This window comes from Equus quagga, chromosome 2 (assembly GCF_021613505.1).
Source record: "Equus quagga isolate Etosha38 chromosome 2, UCLA_HA_Equagga_1.0, whole genome shotgun sequence".
NCBI lineage: Eukaryota > Metazoa > Chordata > Mammalia > Perissodactyla > Equidae > Equus > Equus quagga.
Window position 1 is genome coordinate 102,344,292 of NC_060268.1, and position 16,170 is coordinate 102,360,461.

General features: G+C 41.6%; 2 protein-coding genes across 4 annotated transcripts in view; one reads left to right on the forward strand and one right to left on the reverse strand.

Annotated features, from left to right (window-relative positions):
• Positions 1–644, reverse strand: part of GLUD1 (glutamate dehydrogenase 1) — a 37,998-nt gene extending 37,354 nt beyond the window's left edge. Inside the window, exon 1 of the mRNA XM_046655301.1 lies at positions 74–644. Coding sequence (XP_046511257.1) covers positions 74–518 — 445 coding nt within the window. The 5' untranslated portion in view covers positions 519–644. The remainder of the gene's footprint in view (positions 1–73) is intronic.
• Positions 576–16,170, forward strand: part of SHLD2 (shieldin complex subunit 2) — a 91,614-nt gene continuing 76,019 nt past the window's right edge. The window contains exon 1 of one of the 3 annotated variants that reach the window (XM_046655297.1): positions 576–920. In XM_046655297.1, coding sequence (XP_046511253.1) covers positions 710–920 — 211 coding nt within the window. In that variant the 5' untranslated portion in view covers positions 576–709. The remainder of the gene's footprint in view (positions 921–16,170) is intronic. The other 2 variants (XM_046655298.1, XM_046655299.1) reach the window with 2 other exon arrangements.

Here is a 16,170-nt window from a genome sequence, read left to right on the forward strand (position 1 = left end):
TCCGAGGCGGGGGCGAAGGGGGAGCGTGGGAGGGGGACAGTGCCCGCCGGGCCGGCGGGCGCGAGGGGCTCACCTCCCTTGCAGGGCGTGCGGTGCTGGCTGTGCTGGGCCCGGTAGCCCTCGATGACTTCCCAGGAGCCGTCGTCGCGCCGGATGGGGAAGGACAGGCTCAGCACATGGTTGCAAGGCTTGATGATCCGCAGGATGCCGCGCACCCGGTTCCGCTTCTGCTCCTCGCTCTCCCGGGTCTTGAGGTCCTCCACCAGCTTGTCCTCCACGATGCTGGCGCCGCGGTCGAAGAAGCCCTCCACCATCTTGAAGAAGTTGGGGTCGTCCTCGCGGTCGGCCGCCGCCTCGCTGTAGTGTCGCCGCGCGGGCGGCACGAACCCCGGCTGCGGGGCGGCGGCGGGCTGCCCGCGGGCCCGGCCCAGCAGCGAGGCCGCGTCGGCGGCTGCCGAGCCCAGGGCGGCGGGCCCGGCGCGGGCCAGCAGCATCGCTTCGCCCAGGCAGCGGTACATGGCGGCGGGGCGGAGGCCGCGGCGGAGAGGCGCTCGCGGAGGCCGGGGGCGGCGGGAGGGAGGACGGGCCCGGCGCCGGCTGCTCTTTTAAGCCGCAGCTTCCTGCCTGCCCGGCTGTCCCCTCCCCTCCGCCGCTCGCCGCCGAACCGGGAGGGCGGACCCCGGCAGCCGCGGGCCGACGTCGCCTGTGAATGGCAGGGCGGGCGCGCGCCGCCCAGGGCGCCGGGCCTCCGCCTCCGCCGCCGCCTCCGGGGCCTCCCTGGCGGCGCGCGTGCCGGCGGGCGCTCGGGGGCGCGCACGGGGGAGGGGCGCGGACCCCCTCGGGCCGCCCGGATCTCCGCGGAGGCGGCGTCTCAGGTCTGTGCGCGGCCCGGGCCTCGACCCTGGGAGGGGTCTGCGCGGGTAGGTGGTCTGCCCGGGGCTGCGGGCCTGCGCAGGGAAGGGGGTTTGCCTGGGGAGGGGCCTGCGCGGGGAGGGGTCCCCCCGGGGCGGGGGTCTTGCGGGGGGAAGCGCCCGCCCGCCTCCGGGGGGCGCTGCGAGGCCGGTCCGGGGCCCGCGCTGGGGGAAGGCCGTGCGGCCTGGCGGCGGGCCCGGGGCCGTGAGTCATGGGTGTCCCTCCTTTCCGCCCGCGCGCCCTCGGGCGAGGCGGTCATCCTGCCCCCCCCTCGGGCCTGTCCCCGTCGGTCCCCAGGGCGCGCGCCGGGCGCCGAGGCCGAGAGGCGGCGGCGAAGATCTTGGTGTCATCCGGGCCCGGGTTTGGGAGGAAGCTTGCAGGAAGGAAAGGGGAAGGCCTGGGGGTGACGGATCCCTTAGCACTGGCTTCCACCGCTTTTAAGTTTTTCGTTTTGTCGCTTGCAACCACTCGATGTTGACATAAAACAGTTATGTAAATCATTGTTGTATCTTTCTAAAATTTACTGACTGTGCTGCTCCTCTTCACATGTGTGTTCTTGAAGTGGCCTAAAAACAAGGACGCTACAGAAAGGCTGTGATACTCCGGGAAGCCCTTTCTCAGTCATATATGTATGAAATGGTCCAGAATAGGATGTGGAAACTTTACACGAGGGTTTAATTATGTCCTCCCGCATACTTGCTGAGAAATGCTACAGTTATACACTCCGGTGGCTACGGTAGATGCTGTGTAATGACTCAGTCTTCAAGACAAGCTACTGAAGGCCACAGGGCCAGCTTCGGAGGTCCCAGAGTACTTTGATGGTGTTAAAACGGCATCTTTTTGACTGGCAAAACGGGCTGCTTCCTGACATTAGCCTAAGTCATCTATTAGAATGTGGAAGAGAACATTCTTAGTTCTCACACTGTACTGCAAATTATCAAGTGGCAACCTGGATCAGTTAATACATTCATCCATCTCAGTGTACTCTCAAAGCAAAAAAAATGGAGCTCATTTGCTGGATAAATGATAGTCATTATTAATGTTTGTATTGTGTTTTTTAGTGAAAAGTATTCTCTGAGCTGAATCCTCATTTTGTTTTGTTGGTCCGGATTAAGGTACCAAATTCTCTTTTCACTGCATAGTCTTATCATTTTACAGCGCACACACACGCATCCCTGAAGTTTCAGAATAAAGTGATTGGCATCAGTAAACGTGGAAATTTTTTCTCCTCAGCTTAAATTCTTTGGTATGTTTTGAGGAAAGTGGCTTAAAACTTTAGTTTTATTGCCCTAGTTTGTCTCTTTTTTTACAACCATAGCCTTCAGAAAAATAAATGTTTACCTTTGCTTCTTCCAAGTTTGTTCACCTACATTCAAGACACTGGAAAGGCTATGGAAGGAGCGAGGAATTATTTTTAATTGAGAATCTCCTATGCGCACGTCTTGTAAAATGGCTGCGCAAGAACCCTATGAAGGAGATGTTTTTATTTTTAAAATCTTCATTATGTTTTTAAATCATATACAAGTTGTAAAAAATTCAAACAGTATAGAGAGGTTTAAAAAAAAAGAGTGAAATTATTCAAACCCCAACGCCCGTCCCCTCCCGTTTAGTAAGTAGTTGGATTGTTTATTTTCACACTAAAGTAGGAATTATAATTATCAGTTTAACCGAAGGGGAAACTGAGGTTCACAGAGACCGAGTAAATTGTTGACGCTCACCTGGCTGGTAAATAGCAGGCTAAGATTCAAACCCGTGTATCTGACTCCAAAATTTATGCTATTTCTACTATTCCAAAAAATATTTTAAGTGTTTGTTGCATTTAGTGTGAATTATTTACTGCGATGTAAAGGCTAGTGGGTTTCAGCTTTACATTGATGATTGCTTTTTTAAAATATACAAATATTTTGCAAATTAAAGTTTAATTATTGGTAGCACTTTTCAGTTCAATAGGAGGCCGGAATTTAACTTGAAGGGAATTTGGGTCATTTGAAAGCATTCAACAAAGACAAATCGTTTTTCTGCCTTTGAGCTTTATGAGTTTTCCTCAGCTCTTTTATGATTCCAGGTCTTTTCTCCTTGATCCTTAGCATGCTTTTGTGCTTTTAGAAAATATTTTAGAATTATTTTAGGATTTAGAAAGACATACCATATAAAAGACAGACCATATTAATGCATGAACAACATAGTCGTCTTTAAGAATAATTTAATTTGGAAAGGTAATACATACTTTCTACTTTCTCTTTAGACTTGTCTATTCTGTACTTTTCATTTAAATGGAATCATACAAAATGTGGTCGTTTGTGACTGGCTTCCTGCACTTAACATAACGTTTTAAAGATTTGTCTATGTCAAAGCATGTATCAATATTTCTTTTTATGGCTGAATGGTATTTATGGTATTTATGTATGGCCATATCATATTTTTTTAATCCATTCATCATTGATGGACGTTTGGGTTATTTCTACTTTTTGGCTATTGTGAATCATGCTGTTATGAGTATTCTTGTACAAGTTTTTGTTTAGACGTATGTTTTCAGTTCTCTTGGGTATATATACCGAGGAGTGAAATTGTTGGGTCTTATGGTAACTCTGTGTTTTTAACCTTTTGAGCAACTGCCAAACTGTTTTCCACCGCAGCTGCACCATTTTAATTCTTAGCAGCACTGTATGAGGGTTCCATTTCTCCCTGTCCTCCCCAACACTTGTTATTATCTGCTGTGAAGTGGTGGCTCATTTTGGTTTTGGTTTGCATTGCCTTGACGGCTAATGACATTGAACATCTTTTCATGTGCTCATTGATCATTTGTGTATCTTTTTTTGGAGAAATGTCTGTTCACATCCTTGTCTCATTTTTAAATTGGATTATTTGTCTTTTTATTGTTGAGTTGTAAGAGTTGTTTATGTATTCTAGATACAAATCTCCTAACAGATATATGATTTGCAAGTGTTTTCTTCCATTCTGTGGGTCTCTTTTCACTTTTCTGACAGTGTCCTTTGAAACACAAAAGTGTTTAATTTCGATGAAGTTCAATTTATAAATGTTTTCTTTTGTTGCTTGTGCTTTTGTCTAAGAAATCATCATCTAATTGGAGGTCGTGAAGACTTATACCTATATTTTCTTCTAAGAGTTTTATAGTTTTACCTTTTACATTTAGGTCTTTGATCCATTTTGAGTTGAATTTTGTATATAGAGTGAGGAAGGAGTCCAATTTCTTTCTTTTGCTTGTGGATATCCCTTTGTTCCAGCCCATTTGTTCAAAAGACTGTTTCTTCCCCATTGAAATGTCTTCACACTCTATCAAAAGTCAGTTGACCTAAATGTGAGGGTTTATTTCTGGACTCTTCAGTTCTTTTCCACTCGTCCATGTGTCTATCCTTATGCTGGTACCACACTGTCTTGATTACTGTAGCTTTGTGGTAAGTTTTGAAATTGGGAAGTTTGTGAGTCCTCCAACTTTTTTCTTTTTCAAGATTGTTTGGTTATTCTGAGTCTCTTGAATTTTTGTATGAATTTTAGGATCAGGTGGTCAATTTCTGCAAAGAATCCAGCTGGAATTTTGATTGGGACTATGTTGACTCTGTAGATCGATTTGGGGAGTAGTGCCATTTTAACAATAGTGCATCTTCCGATTCAAGAACGTGAGATTTTTCCTTTATTTAGGTCTTTTTAAATTTCTCTCAGCAATGTTTTGTCTTTTCAGAATGTAAGCTTTGGACTTCTTTTGTTAAGTTTATTGCTAAGTATTTTATTCTTTTTGATGCTGTTATCACTGGAATTGTTTTCTTAACTTCATTTTCAGATTGTTTATTGGACAGAAATACAATTGATTATTGCATATTGATCTTTTATGCTTCAACCTTACTGAACTCATTTATTAGTTCTGATAATTATTCTAGTAGGGTCTATAGACAAGATCATCTCATTAGCAAATAGAAAGAATGTTACTTCTTCCTTTCCAATCTGGGTGTATTTTATTTTATTTTATTTTTCTTCCTCATTGTTCCTCATTCTTTTTTACTTTTGCATAGTATTTCATTGTATGGATGTACCATAATTAATAGAATTGTAGATTGTTTCCAATATGTTGAAGTTACAGCAGGGCTATAGTGAATAACCTGTTACACAGAACATCAGTTTTCAAACTCCTTCATCTCAGGACTACTTTACCTTCTAAAGTAAGAGTAGCGAATTTGAACTTAGAAAGAACTTAATAGTAATCAGAATTTTGTTTTCCTATGAAATTGCTTAGTTCATATTTGACATAAACTGTTACCCTATCTAGGTATTAAAAATGATATAAAGAAACCAAATGGTATCACAGATCAAATACTTAGGTTTTTAAATAAGGGTTTTTAAAACAAGGAACTAAAAATCTTGATTTTTTTTTCTCAGGTTACTAATTTTAATAGGTTTTAGTTCACAAGTGCTTATCAGTCCTTCATAATCAGCCAGATGGGTGTGGGGAGAGAAGAGTATCCTTTGCTGAGGGAAGGCCATATGCAAAGGCCTGAAGATAAAGGAGAGCGTGGTTTGAAAAGGCAGGGGAGCATACACTTTGGTTAAAAGCAGTTTGGTCATCACAGCAATGTGGCTCGAACAGCAGTTTGGTTGAAAAAGAATATCCCCTAGTTCTGTTTTTTTTAAGTATTGGTAATTTTGGTGCACCATGTACTGGTTTTAGAAGCTTTATGCCATGGTTTTCAGGACAATTTTTTCTAATATTTGCTTTTTTGTTTCTAATTAATTTTCAGAAAAGTTTGTGATTTTGATTTTTTTCCCATCACTGAACATGTTTTTGTAATAAGCAAAAAACGATAAAGAAAACTGTATCAAAGAAAAGGATCTGAAAATGTCATGGTTTGTTGCGTTTTTCCTCTTAAAAAACTCTTTTTTTCCTAATAAATCAAATGTCAGTTATATCTGCTTGGCTAGTTTGCTTAAGTTTTCATGTTGCTGCATTGCTGAATACTATTCAACAAAGGTGTTATCAACTCTTGCTTGAGGGTTCTTTCCATGTTGTGAGTAAAAGATGAAAAATCATAGTAGGATCTTATTCCCTGTAAGCATAGCATGCAAGAAACAAGTGAGGTCTCTTAAAAATTAACTACTGAGGTAGGATTATGAACACTCCTCTATGTAATTCATTATGTCTCTCTCTTTTTGCTGTTTTTTAATTTTTTTGTTTTCCTTATATATCCTGTATATCCTTATGTCCTGTATATTCTTATGTCCTGTATATCCTTATATCCTTTGTTTTCCTGTATTTCCTTAAAAAGAATGGCACATTCAGTTGTTCATCATTCAGATGCTTGTCATTCAGCTCCATTTATTGATCTGTGTGGACGACCCTCTATAAAAGCAAATCTTTGTTCTATCTTTAGCATTTTCTCTCTGGAAATTTTAGATCTGTTGTGATTTCGATATGGAATTGGCATTTGAATAGTAAGAAAGAAAGTGTAAGCTAAAAATTGGGACACGCCTGTGATGCTATTCAAAGCAGACGTAACTGAAAAATAGACTGGAGAAGCAAAAAGTACCTTTCCATTGACCATCATGGAAGAGTTGCAGACTTTCTTGGGAAGTATAGATGCGAGTATAATTACAATGAGTTGCTTCTTAGTGAAAGGTAGAAAAGAAAAACCTGAATGAAGCGGGAGGGATTAAGGTGGAGACACTGGTGATGGCTGGAGTCAGCTAAGTAGCAGCCACCTAACTTCCTGATCCGGATAGCATGGCGTGAACAGATATTTGCTAGCTATGTTGGTTAGGATGCTTTGGCCCTCAAGTAACAATATCCGCATAAAAATGGCTTAGACTAAAGCCATAAACTAAGATAACTATTATGAAACAAGGAGCGGGAGGCAAGGGTATTTCATTGTTGGTACAGGGCTCAGTGATACCATCAGGGACCCAAGTGCTTTTCTCGGTGTTGCACTCAGTGAGTTGGTGATAGCTTTCCTCATGGTTGTAGGAGTGCTACAGCCGTGCCAGGGGTCACATGCAGAGCAACTAAGTACTTGTGTAGAAGAATAGCAGTTTCCTCCCATGCATCCCGCTTTATTGGTGGAGAAAACCTTTTCCAAAGGCCTGCCAGCCAGCTTCAGCTCTCTTAGGCTGCAGTGGCTAGGACGGGGTTATATGCCCGTGCCCTTGCTGTGAGGGAGGCTAGAAGGAGGACTTTCTGGCACTGTGAGCTTCTGAAGTACAGACAGGCTCTGCTAGCAAGGGAGGAAGGGTGGAAGGAGTAATTGTAAAGTTGGCAACCGACACCGTTTGCCCTATTTGCACGGAAGATACTGACCTGCTCTGAGCCATCTTACTGTGATAATCTATTTCCTTAGAATACAAGTGCAGTTTAAGAGGGGTGAAACACTCTTAAATGTGACCCTGGGAATTATGATGCTTGCAGTTTCATGTTCTCTGCGTTTAGAAATCTACAGATTCTTTTTTTTTTTTTAAGATTTTATTTTTTTCCTTTTTCTCCCCAAAGCCCCCCCGTACATAGTTGTGTATTCTTTGTTGTGGGTCCTTCTAGTTGTGGCATGTGGGATGCTGCCTCAGCGCAGTTTGATGAGCGGTGCCATGTCCGTGCCCAGGATTCGAACCAACGAAACACTGGGCCGCCTGCAGGGGAACACGCGAACTTAACCACTCAGCCACGGGGCCAGCCCCTGAAGTCTGCAGATTCCAATTCCGTTTGGAAACTATCATTATGTTTCATATTCTCTACATTGAGAAATTTCCAGATTAAGTTCCATTTGAGATCTTCTTTGATAATGACAGTTTTAAGATTATGCCTCCTTTTTTTGAATTTTTTTTTTTTTACCATTGACAGTTTGTAAGGCAATAACTCCATGCTGTGGTGTTTACTCTGTTGCCAGACCAGTGGACAGAACAGAAACCCATCCTCAACTTGTGGGGAAAACGGGGAAATGATAATGAAATATCAGGTGCTCAAATAATTTCAACAGATTTTCAGAGGAAGGTGCCGTCAACAACTTATTGTTGTCAGTGTAACGCAGAGGCAAGTGGCTTAAATTAACTAGAGGACTACTCTGGCCTTTGTGTTGAAATTAGAAGTTCTTCTTGTCTCTGTGCTGAGGGCAGAAGTGAAAGTCTTGCTGGAGTCTCTGTGTTATGGTAACATACTATCAGAAGCACAGCTTGGGATAAAACTTTTTGTTTTTATTGAGTTCATAATAGTTTACAACATTGTAAGGTTTCAGTTGTACCTTATTACCTGGCCATGGGAGAAGACTGTTTGAAGATACGTGGGGTGGTTACGTAAAGGGGCCCTTTACGTAGCTTTGTCCTCCTCAGTTTCCTCATCAAAGGTAGGATCTTTATGACTGCATTCTTGGAGAGCCAGCTGAAACCAATGAAGCACAAAAGGATTCCATCTTAGATTGCCAGCCGTCCACAATGAAAGTTCCGGTGACCTATTAAAACAAAAAAAGAATGAAGTGTCGGTGAGCAACAGTATGTCAGTGCTAATACAGAGAGAGAAGAAGTATCAGGACTTCAAGAATGACGGAAGTTTGTGATGAAAGGCTCAAATTAAAGCAAGTATTGATCCCTACCATCATGTGTTTTTTCTAGGTCAGATAGAAAATGGAATTATTTTGAATAATAATTATTTGGCATGCAGTAGGCCCCCCCTTGTCCATGGGGGATATGTTCTAAGACCCCCAGTGGATGCCTAAAACTACAGATACTGCCAAACCGTATATATACTATGTTTCTATCCTATACGTGCATACCTGTGATAAAATTTAATTAACAAATTAGACACAGTAAGAGATTAACAACAAGAACTTCTTTTTGGCATATGCAAATGGCCAGCATCACTACTCTTGCGCATTGGGGCCATTATTAAGTAAAATAAGGGTTACTTGAACACAAGCACTGCAATGCCACAATAGTTGATCTGATAACCTAGATGGCTACAAGAGACTAACAGGCGTGTAGCATGCAGTGTGGATATGCTGGGCAGAGGGATGATTCACGTTCTGGCGAATCCATCCGGCTGGATGGAGTGGGATGGCACGAGATTTCATCACGCTGCTCAGAACAGTGCACAATTTAAAACTTATGAACTGTTTGCAAGCATACATGAGAGATACTGCGGGTTTGGTCCCAGACCGCTGCAATAAAGTGATTATTGCAATAAAGTGAGTCACTCAAATTTTTTGGTTTCTCAGTGCATATGAAAGTTGTGTTTACACCATACTGTAGTCTATTAAGTGTGCCATAGCATCATGTCTTAAGAAAACCAATGTACATACCTTAATTTAAAAATGCTACATGCTGTTTGAAGATGACATGATTCTGTATATAGAATACCCTAAATAATCCACCAGAGAACTATAGAAATAATTAACACAGTAAAGTTGCAGGGTACAAAATCAACATACTAAAATTAGTTGCATTTCTATGTACTAACAACAAACTAACAGAGAAGAATACAATCCTATTTACAATCTTGACAAAAAGAATAGAATACCAAGGATAAATTTAACCAAGGAGGTGGAAGACCTGTACACTGAAAACTATAAGACATTGTTGAAAGAAATTGAAGAAGACATAAAGAAATGGAAAGATATTCCATGCTCATGGATTGGAAGAATTAACATAGTTAAAATGTCCATATTGCCTAAAGTAATCTACAGATTCAATGCAATCCCAGTCAGAATCCCAATGACATTTTTCACAGACATAGGAGAAAGAATCCGAAAATTTATATGGAACAACAAAAGACCCCAAATACCCGAAGTAATCCTGAGAAAAAAGAACAAAGCTGGAGGTATCACACTCCCGAATTTCGAAATATACTAGAAAGCTATAGTAATCACAACAGCATGGTACTGACAGAAAAATAGACACACAAATCAGTGGAACAGAATTGAGAGCCCAGAAATAAACACACACATCACAGACAGCTAATATTTGACAAAGGAGCCAAGAACATAAAATAGAGAAAGGAAAGTTTCTTCCATAAATGGCTGACAATACTGGACAGCCACGTGCAAAAGAATGAAAGTAGACCACTATCTTACACCATATACAAAAATAGACTCAAAATGGATTAAAGGCTTGAGTTTAAGACCCGAAGCTGTAAATCTCCTAGAAGAAAACATAAGCGGTACACTCTCTGACATCAGTCTTAGCAATATCTTTTTAATATCATGTCTCCTCAGGCAAGGGAAACAAAAGAAAAAATAAACAAATGGGACTACATCAAAGTAAAAAGCTTCTGCACAGCAAAGGAAACCATCAACAAAATGAAAAGACAATCCACCAACTGAGATAAAATATTTACAAATCATATATCTGATAAGGGGTTAATATCCAAAATATAAAAGAACTCATACAACTCAACACCAACAACAAAGCAACAACCTGATCAAAAAACGGACAGAGGGTCTGAACAGACATGTCTCCAAAGGAGAGATACAGATGGCCAACAGGCACATGAAGAGATGTTCAACATCACTAATTATTAGGGAAATGTAAATCAAAACTATAATGAGATATATTATATCACACCCATTAGAATGGCTATTATTAAAAAGACAAGAAAAAGACAAGTGTTGGAGAGGATGTGGAGAAAAAGAAACCCTCGTGCATCGCTGGTTGGAATGTAAATTGGTGCTGCCACTATGGGAAGCAGTATGGAGATTTCTCAAAACATTAAAAATAGAAGTACCATATGATCCAGCTATCCCACTTCTGGGTATTTATCCAGAGAACACAAAAACACTAATTGGAAAAGATATATGCACCCCTATGTTCATTGCAGCATTATTCACAATAGCCAAGACTTGGAAGCAACCTAAGTGCCCATCAGTGGATGAATGGATAAAGATGAAAAGAAGATGTGGTGTATGTATATGTGTATACATATATATATAAATGCAGTACTACTTAGCTATAAAATAAAAGACAAAATCTTGCCATTTTTGACAACATGGATGGACCTTGAGGGTATTATGCTAAGTGAAATAAGTCAAATGGAGAAAGGTGTATGACTTCACTCATATGTGGAAGGTAAACACACAGATAAGGAGAATAGGTTGGTGGTTACTAGAGGGGAAAGGGGTTGGAGGAGAGCAAAAGTGGTAAAGGGGCACATGTATGGTGATGGATGGCAACTAGACTTTTGGAGGTCAATAAGATGCAGTTTATACAGAAGTCAAAATATAATGATACATACCTGAAATTTATATAATGTTGTAAACCAGTGTGACCTCAATTTTAAAAAAATGCTTTATTACTGGGCCTGGCCCCGTGGCCGAGTGGTTAGGTTCACGTGCTCCGCTGCAGGTGGCCCAGTGTTTCGTTGGTTCGAATCCTGGGCGCGGACATGGCACTGCTCATCAAACCATGCTGAGGTGGCGTCCCACATGCCACAACTAGAAGAACCCACAACGGAGAATATACAACTATGTACCGGGGGGCAGTGGGGAGGAAAAGGAAAAAATAAAAAAAAATCTTTAAAAAAAAAAATGCTTTATTACTAAAACATGCTAGCCATCATGTGGGCCTGCAGCAAGTCATCATCTTTTGCTGGTGGAGGGTCTTGCCTCGATGGTGGTGGTTGCTGACTGATCAGGGTGGCGGTTCCTGAAGGTTGGGGTGGCTGTGGCAATTTCTCAAAATAAGATGAAAATGAAGTTCACAGCATCAAATGACTCTTCCTTTCATGAACGGTTTTTCTGTAGCATGCAATGCTGTTTGATAGCATTTCACCCACAGTACAACTTCTTTCAAAACTGGAGTCAGTCCTCCCAAACAATGCCACTGCTTTAACAACGAAATTTATGTCATATTCTAAATCCTTTGCTGTCATTTCACCAATCTTCACAGCATTTTCACCAGGAGTAGATACAACCTCAAGAAACCACTTTCTTGCTCATCCATTAAAAGCAACTTCTCATCTGTTAAAGTTTTATCATGAGGTTGCTGCAATTCAGTCACGTCTTCAGGCTCCACTTCTAATTCTAGTTCTCTTGCTGTTTCCACCACATCTGCAATTTTTTCCTCCACTGAAGTCTTGAACCCCTTCAAGTCATCCATGAGGGTTGGAATCAACTTCTTCCAAACTCCTGTTAATGTTGATATTTTGACCTCTTCCCATGAATCATGAATGTTCTTAATGGCATCTAGAATAGTGAGTCCTTTCCAGAAGGTTTTCAATTTACTTTGTCCAGATCCATCAGAGGACTCACTATCTGTGGCAGCTATACCTTACAAAACGTATTTCTTAAATCATAAGACTTGAAAGTCAAAGTTACTCCTTGATCCATGGGCTGCAGAGTGGATGTTGTGTTAGCGGGCATGAAAACAACATTCATCTCATTGTACATCTCCATTAGAGCTCCTCAGCGACCAGGTGGGTTGTCAGTGAGCAGTAATATTTTGAAGGGAATCTTTTTTTCTGAACAGTAGGTCTCAAGAGTGGGCTTCAAATATTCAGTAAACCATGTTGTAGACAGATGTGCTGTCATCCAGGCTTTGTGGTTCCATTTAGAGCATAAGGAAGAGTAGATTTAGCATAATTCTTAAGCACGTAGGATTTTCGGAATGGTAAGTGAGTATTGGCATCAACTGAAAGTCACCAGCTGCATTAGCCCCTCACAGGAGAGTCAGCCTGTCCTTTGAAGTTTGAAGCCGGGCACTGACTTCTCTCTAGCTGTGAAAGTCCTAGATGGCATCTTCTTCCAACAGAAGGAGTGTGTGTATGTGTGTCTGTGGGGGAATGAGGGTGAGACAGGAGGAGGAATGGCTGGAGGTCAGGTAGGGCCGCTCACCAGATGGTGTGTCTCTTCATAGGACCAATTTATTGTCTTTACTGGTATCCTCTATTCTGTTTGTTCTTTGCGATTTTTGAATCTGGAGGTGGGGATCTTTCATAGGTTCTAGAACATTTTCGATTGTTATCTCTTCAAATCCTGTCTCTACCCCATTCTATCCTGCCTTACTTTATCTTTCATGTTTCTTATCTACTCTTTTTGTGTTCATTTTTTTTGTGCTTCATTGTATGGATGCCTGGGGTCAGGGAGAGTGCCACCTTAATTGAAGATTTGCAGTCCCTCTTCCGTCAAGCATTACAAACCTTGGTTACAAGACTTCAGGGATTCGTTTGCTTTCGATGACTGTTACCCTGAGGGTGTTGCCCTTTAGGGTTACAGGTTATTGTGGGAATACTCTCTGTGGGTCTTGTGCTTTGAATTATGTTCGCCATACCCTATGACACCATCAAACAAAAATTTATGTTTTTCTTCATGATCAAATGCCCTCAGATCAAAAGCAGCTCCAGTGCTAACTTACTCCAGATTCCTGGTGGTTTTCTCTTACAGTGTTTTTGTTTTGTTTTTTTTTGGTGAGGAAGATTGGCCCTCAGCTAATATCTGTTGCCAGTCTTCTTCTTTTTGCTTGAGGAAGATTGTCACTGAGCTAACATCTGTGCCAGTCTTCCTCTATTTTGTATGTAGGTGACTGCCACAGAATGGCTTGATGAGTGGTGTATGGGTCCACACCCGGGATCCAAACCCGTGAACCTTGGGCCACTGAAGTAGAGCACGAGAACTAAGCCACTATGCCACTGGGCCGGCCCCTTCTCTTACAGTTTTAGCTGGGTAATTCCTTGCTCCTTGTTATCACTTAGTGACTTCTAAGAATTTGCTTTTTAGGGGCTGGCCCCATGGCCGAGTGGTTAACTTCGCGCGCTCCGCTGCAGGTGGCCCAGTGTTTCGTTGGTTCAAATCCTGGGCACGGACATGGCACTGCTCATCAAACCACTGAGGCAGCGTCCCACATGCCACAACTAGAAGGACCCACAACGAAGAATATACAACTATGTACTGGGGGGCTTTGGGGAGAAAAAGGAAAAAAATAAAATCTTTAAAAAAAAAAAATTTGCTTTTTATATTTTACCTAGTGTTGTCATAGGAAGAGTTGGCTTGAATCTAGCTCATCATTTTGGAAAACTGGAACTTACGTTGTTATCTATATATTTAAGTATGTCTAAGATTGATCGTGATTAACTTAAGAACACACAAAAGCCTTTTGTATTCTCCTTGGAGTTACATTAGGTTTATAGATTCATATGGGGAGAATTGATATATTAGTGTTTAATCATAAAAGAGTATGGAGCATCTTCCATTATATTTAAACAGTCTTTTGTTCTTCAGTAAAGTTTTTATAGGCCAAATTTTATTCCTGTGCACTTTTTTTAAAATTTTTTTTTTTAAATTTTGTAGAAACTTGTCTTGGCGGTTTTTTGGATTGTTCGTTTCTGTTTTAAATGGGTTTAGCCTGGAGACAGCACCCTATGATTTTACATGCCATCTTTCTAAAACTCTATAATTGCATTGTTCTTAAAACAAAAACTTATTTTTGGTGTTTTCTTTGACTTTGATATCCAAATTAAAATGTGGTGGTTGTCTACTTTTAATTGTTTGAGCTCTCTAATACTTGCATTTATCAGAAGATTTTACAGTTTGTTTTGTCTATCACAGTTTACTCTGATTCATTCATTCATGTAGGAACTATTTATTGAGCACCTATTATTGACCAGACCCTGGTATGGATGGTTAACAAGACAGACAAGAACAGAGCTTCCATTCTAGTGGGGAGGTTAGATGGTGAGGAGTGTTATTGTAAACAAATATGAATGTACAAAGACGTAACTTTCTTTATTCCTCTATAACTAAAATTTCCTTAGTTCTGGAGCTTCTTATTTCTACTGGGTCATGGAAAACAATCTTGCCAATTTAGGATAAAGGCAGTAGCTTCTGGTTTAACTTAGTTAATTCCAGGTTAACTCAGACCCTTGGGTAAAGAATCAGTCCTTTGGATAAATATTGTTTTTCCACCCAGCTCTCCCCTTTTTTTCCTGAGGTGCAGGCTATTGATAGAGAGTCTTATAATTTTTCCTGGCGTTGAGGAGGGGGGCATCCCCTCTTTGTGCCATCCTGTGTCCTTGGCGGTTGTTAAGTTGTGCCTTGCCTGGCTTAATCTTGAGTAGCACTGTCTGCTCTGGTGCATCTTGATTCTGATGTCCCTGCTGCTGCCATGACCTCTGGTCAACAGGTCAATGCCTACTGGGTGCTCCTTAATCCCAGGCTCTTTGGGGCCCATTGGCCCAAATCAAACTCTTTCATGCTTTCTCCATCATGCTGGCATGCGTGATACTCTGAGGCAGCTTTTCAGGCATATGGTCTGGACGTGTCATTGGCTATTGCTGCCCTGCCACACTGATGCAGTGTCAGGTGCAAGGTTTTGCTAAAAGGCTTGCAGGTCCCTGGTCCATAACTTAAGGGAAAACATATTTATCTTTTATTCTGGGTCCTCCCCCACAAATATCCTGAAGATTTTTCTCACCTTTCCTAACCCCAAGACTTAGCCCCAGATGGGACAGGAGGCAAGAATTCTGAGCTTCTATCTAAGCTGTCTACTGCCCTCCTCTTTCTCTTTGTGCTCCTCCCCAGGGTTTTATATCCCCTCAGTTGTTGTGGGAGATTTGCACTTTCATCCTCACCGGCCACCTCCTCTGGGTAAACTCTGCCAGCAAAGTTTGCTTGCTTTGGTTTGTGATATTTAAAGCCATGATTTTAAAATTTAAAAAGCCCTTCGATACGGCAATTGAAATCCTTAGCTTTCAAGAATTATGGTTTCAGTGGATTTAAGACCTAAATATCAGAGCTGAAACTATAAAACTCTTGGAAAAAACATAGGTATAAATATTCATGATCTTAGATTAGACCATGGTTTTTTAAATGTGACACCCAAAGCACAAACAGCCAGAGAAAAAAATTGGACTTCATCAAAATGAAAAACTTTTATACGTCAAAGGACGCTCTCAAGATTGCAAGATATGCAAGTACCAGTATCTTTTCATAGAGAGTAAATGGGTCCAGAACTCAGGATAGAATTCTGAGCTAGAGATATGTGCTTTGTCATCATTAGTGAACAGGTAGTGTAAATACGGTAATCCTGAGATGGATGCGAGAAGAGCAGAGAAGGGAGGCCTGGGAGAATATCAGTATCTAAGGGTTGAGCGGGGGAAGGAAGGAATGATCGAAGTGCAAAGAAGAACATGAATTATTGTAGAAGCTTTCCCCACTTGATTCTAAGGTCCTTGAGGGCTACGACTGTGTCATGTTCATCATTTTATCCCCAGTTCTCATCATAAAGTAGGTTTTCAGTAAATGTTGTTAAATGAAGACTGAGAAATTTTAGAGAAGAGCAGTCGGT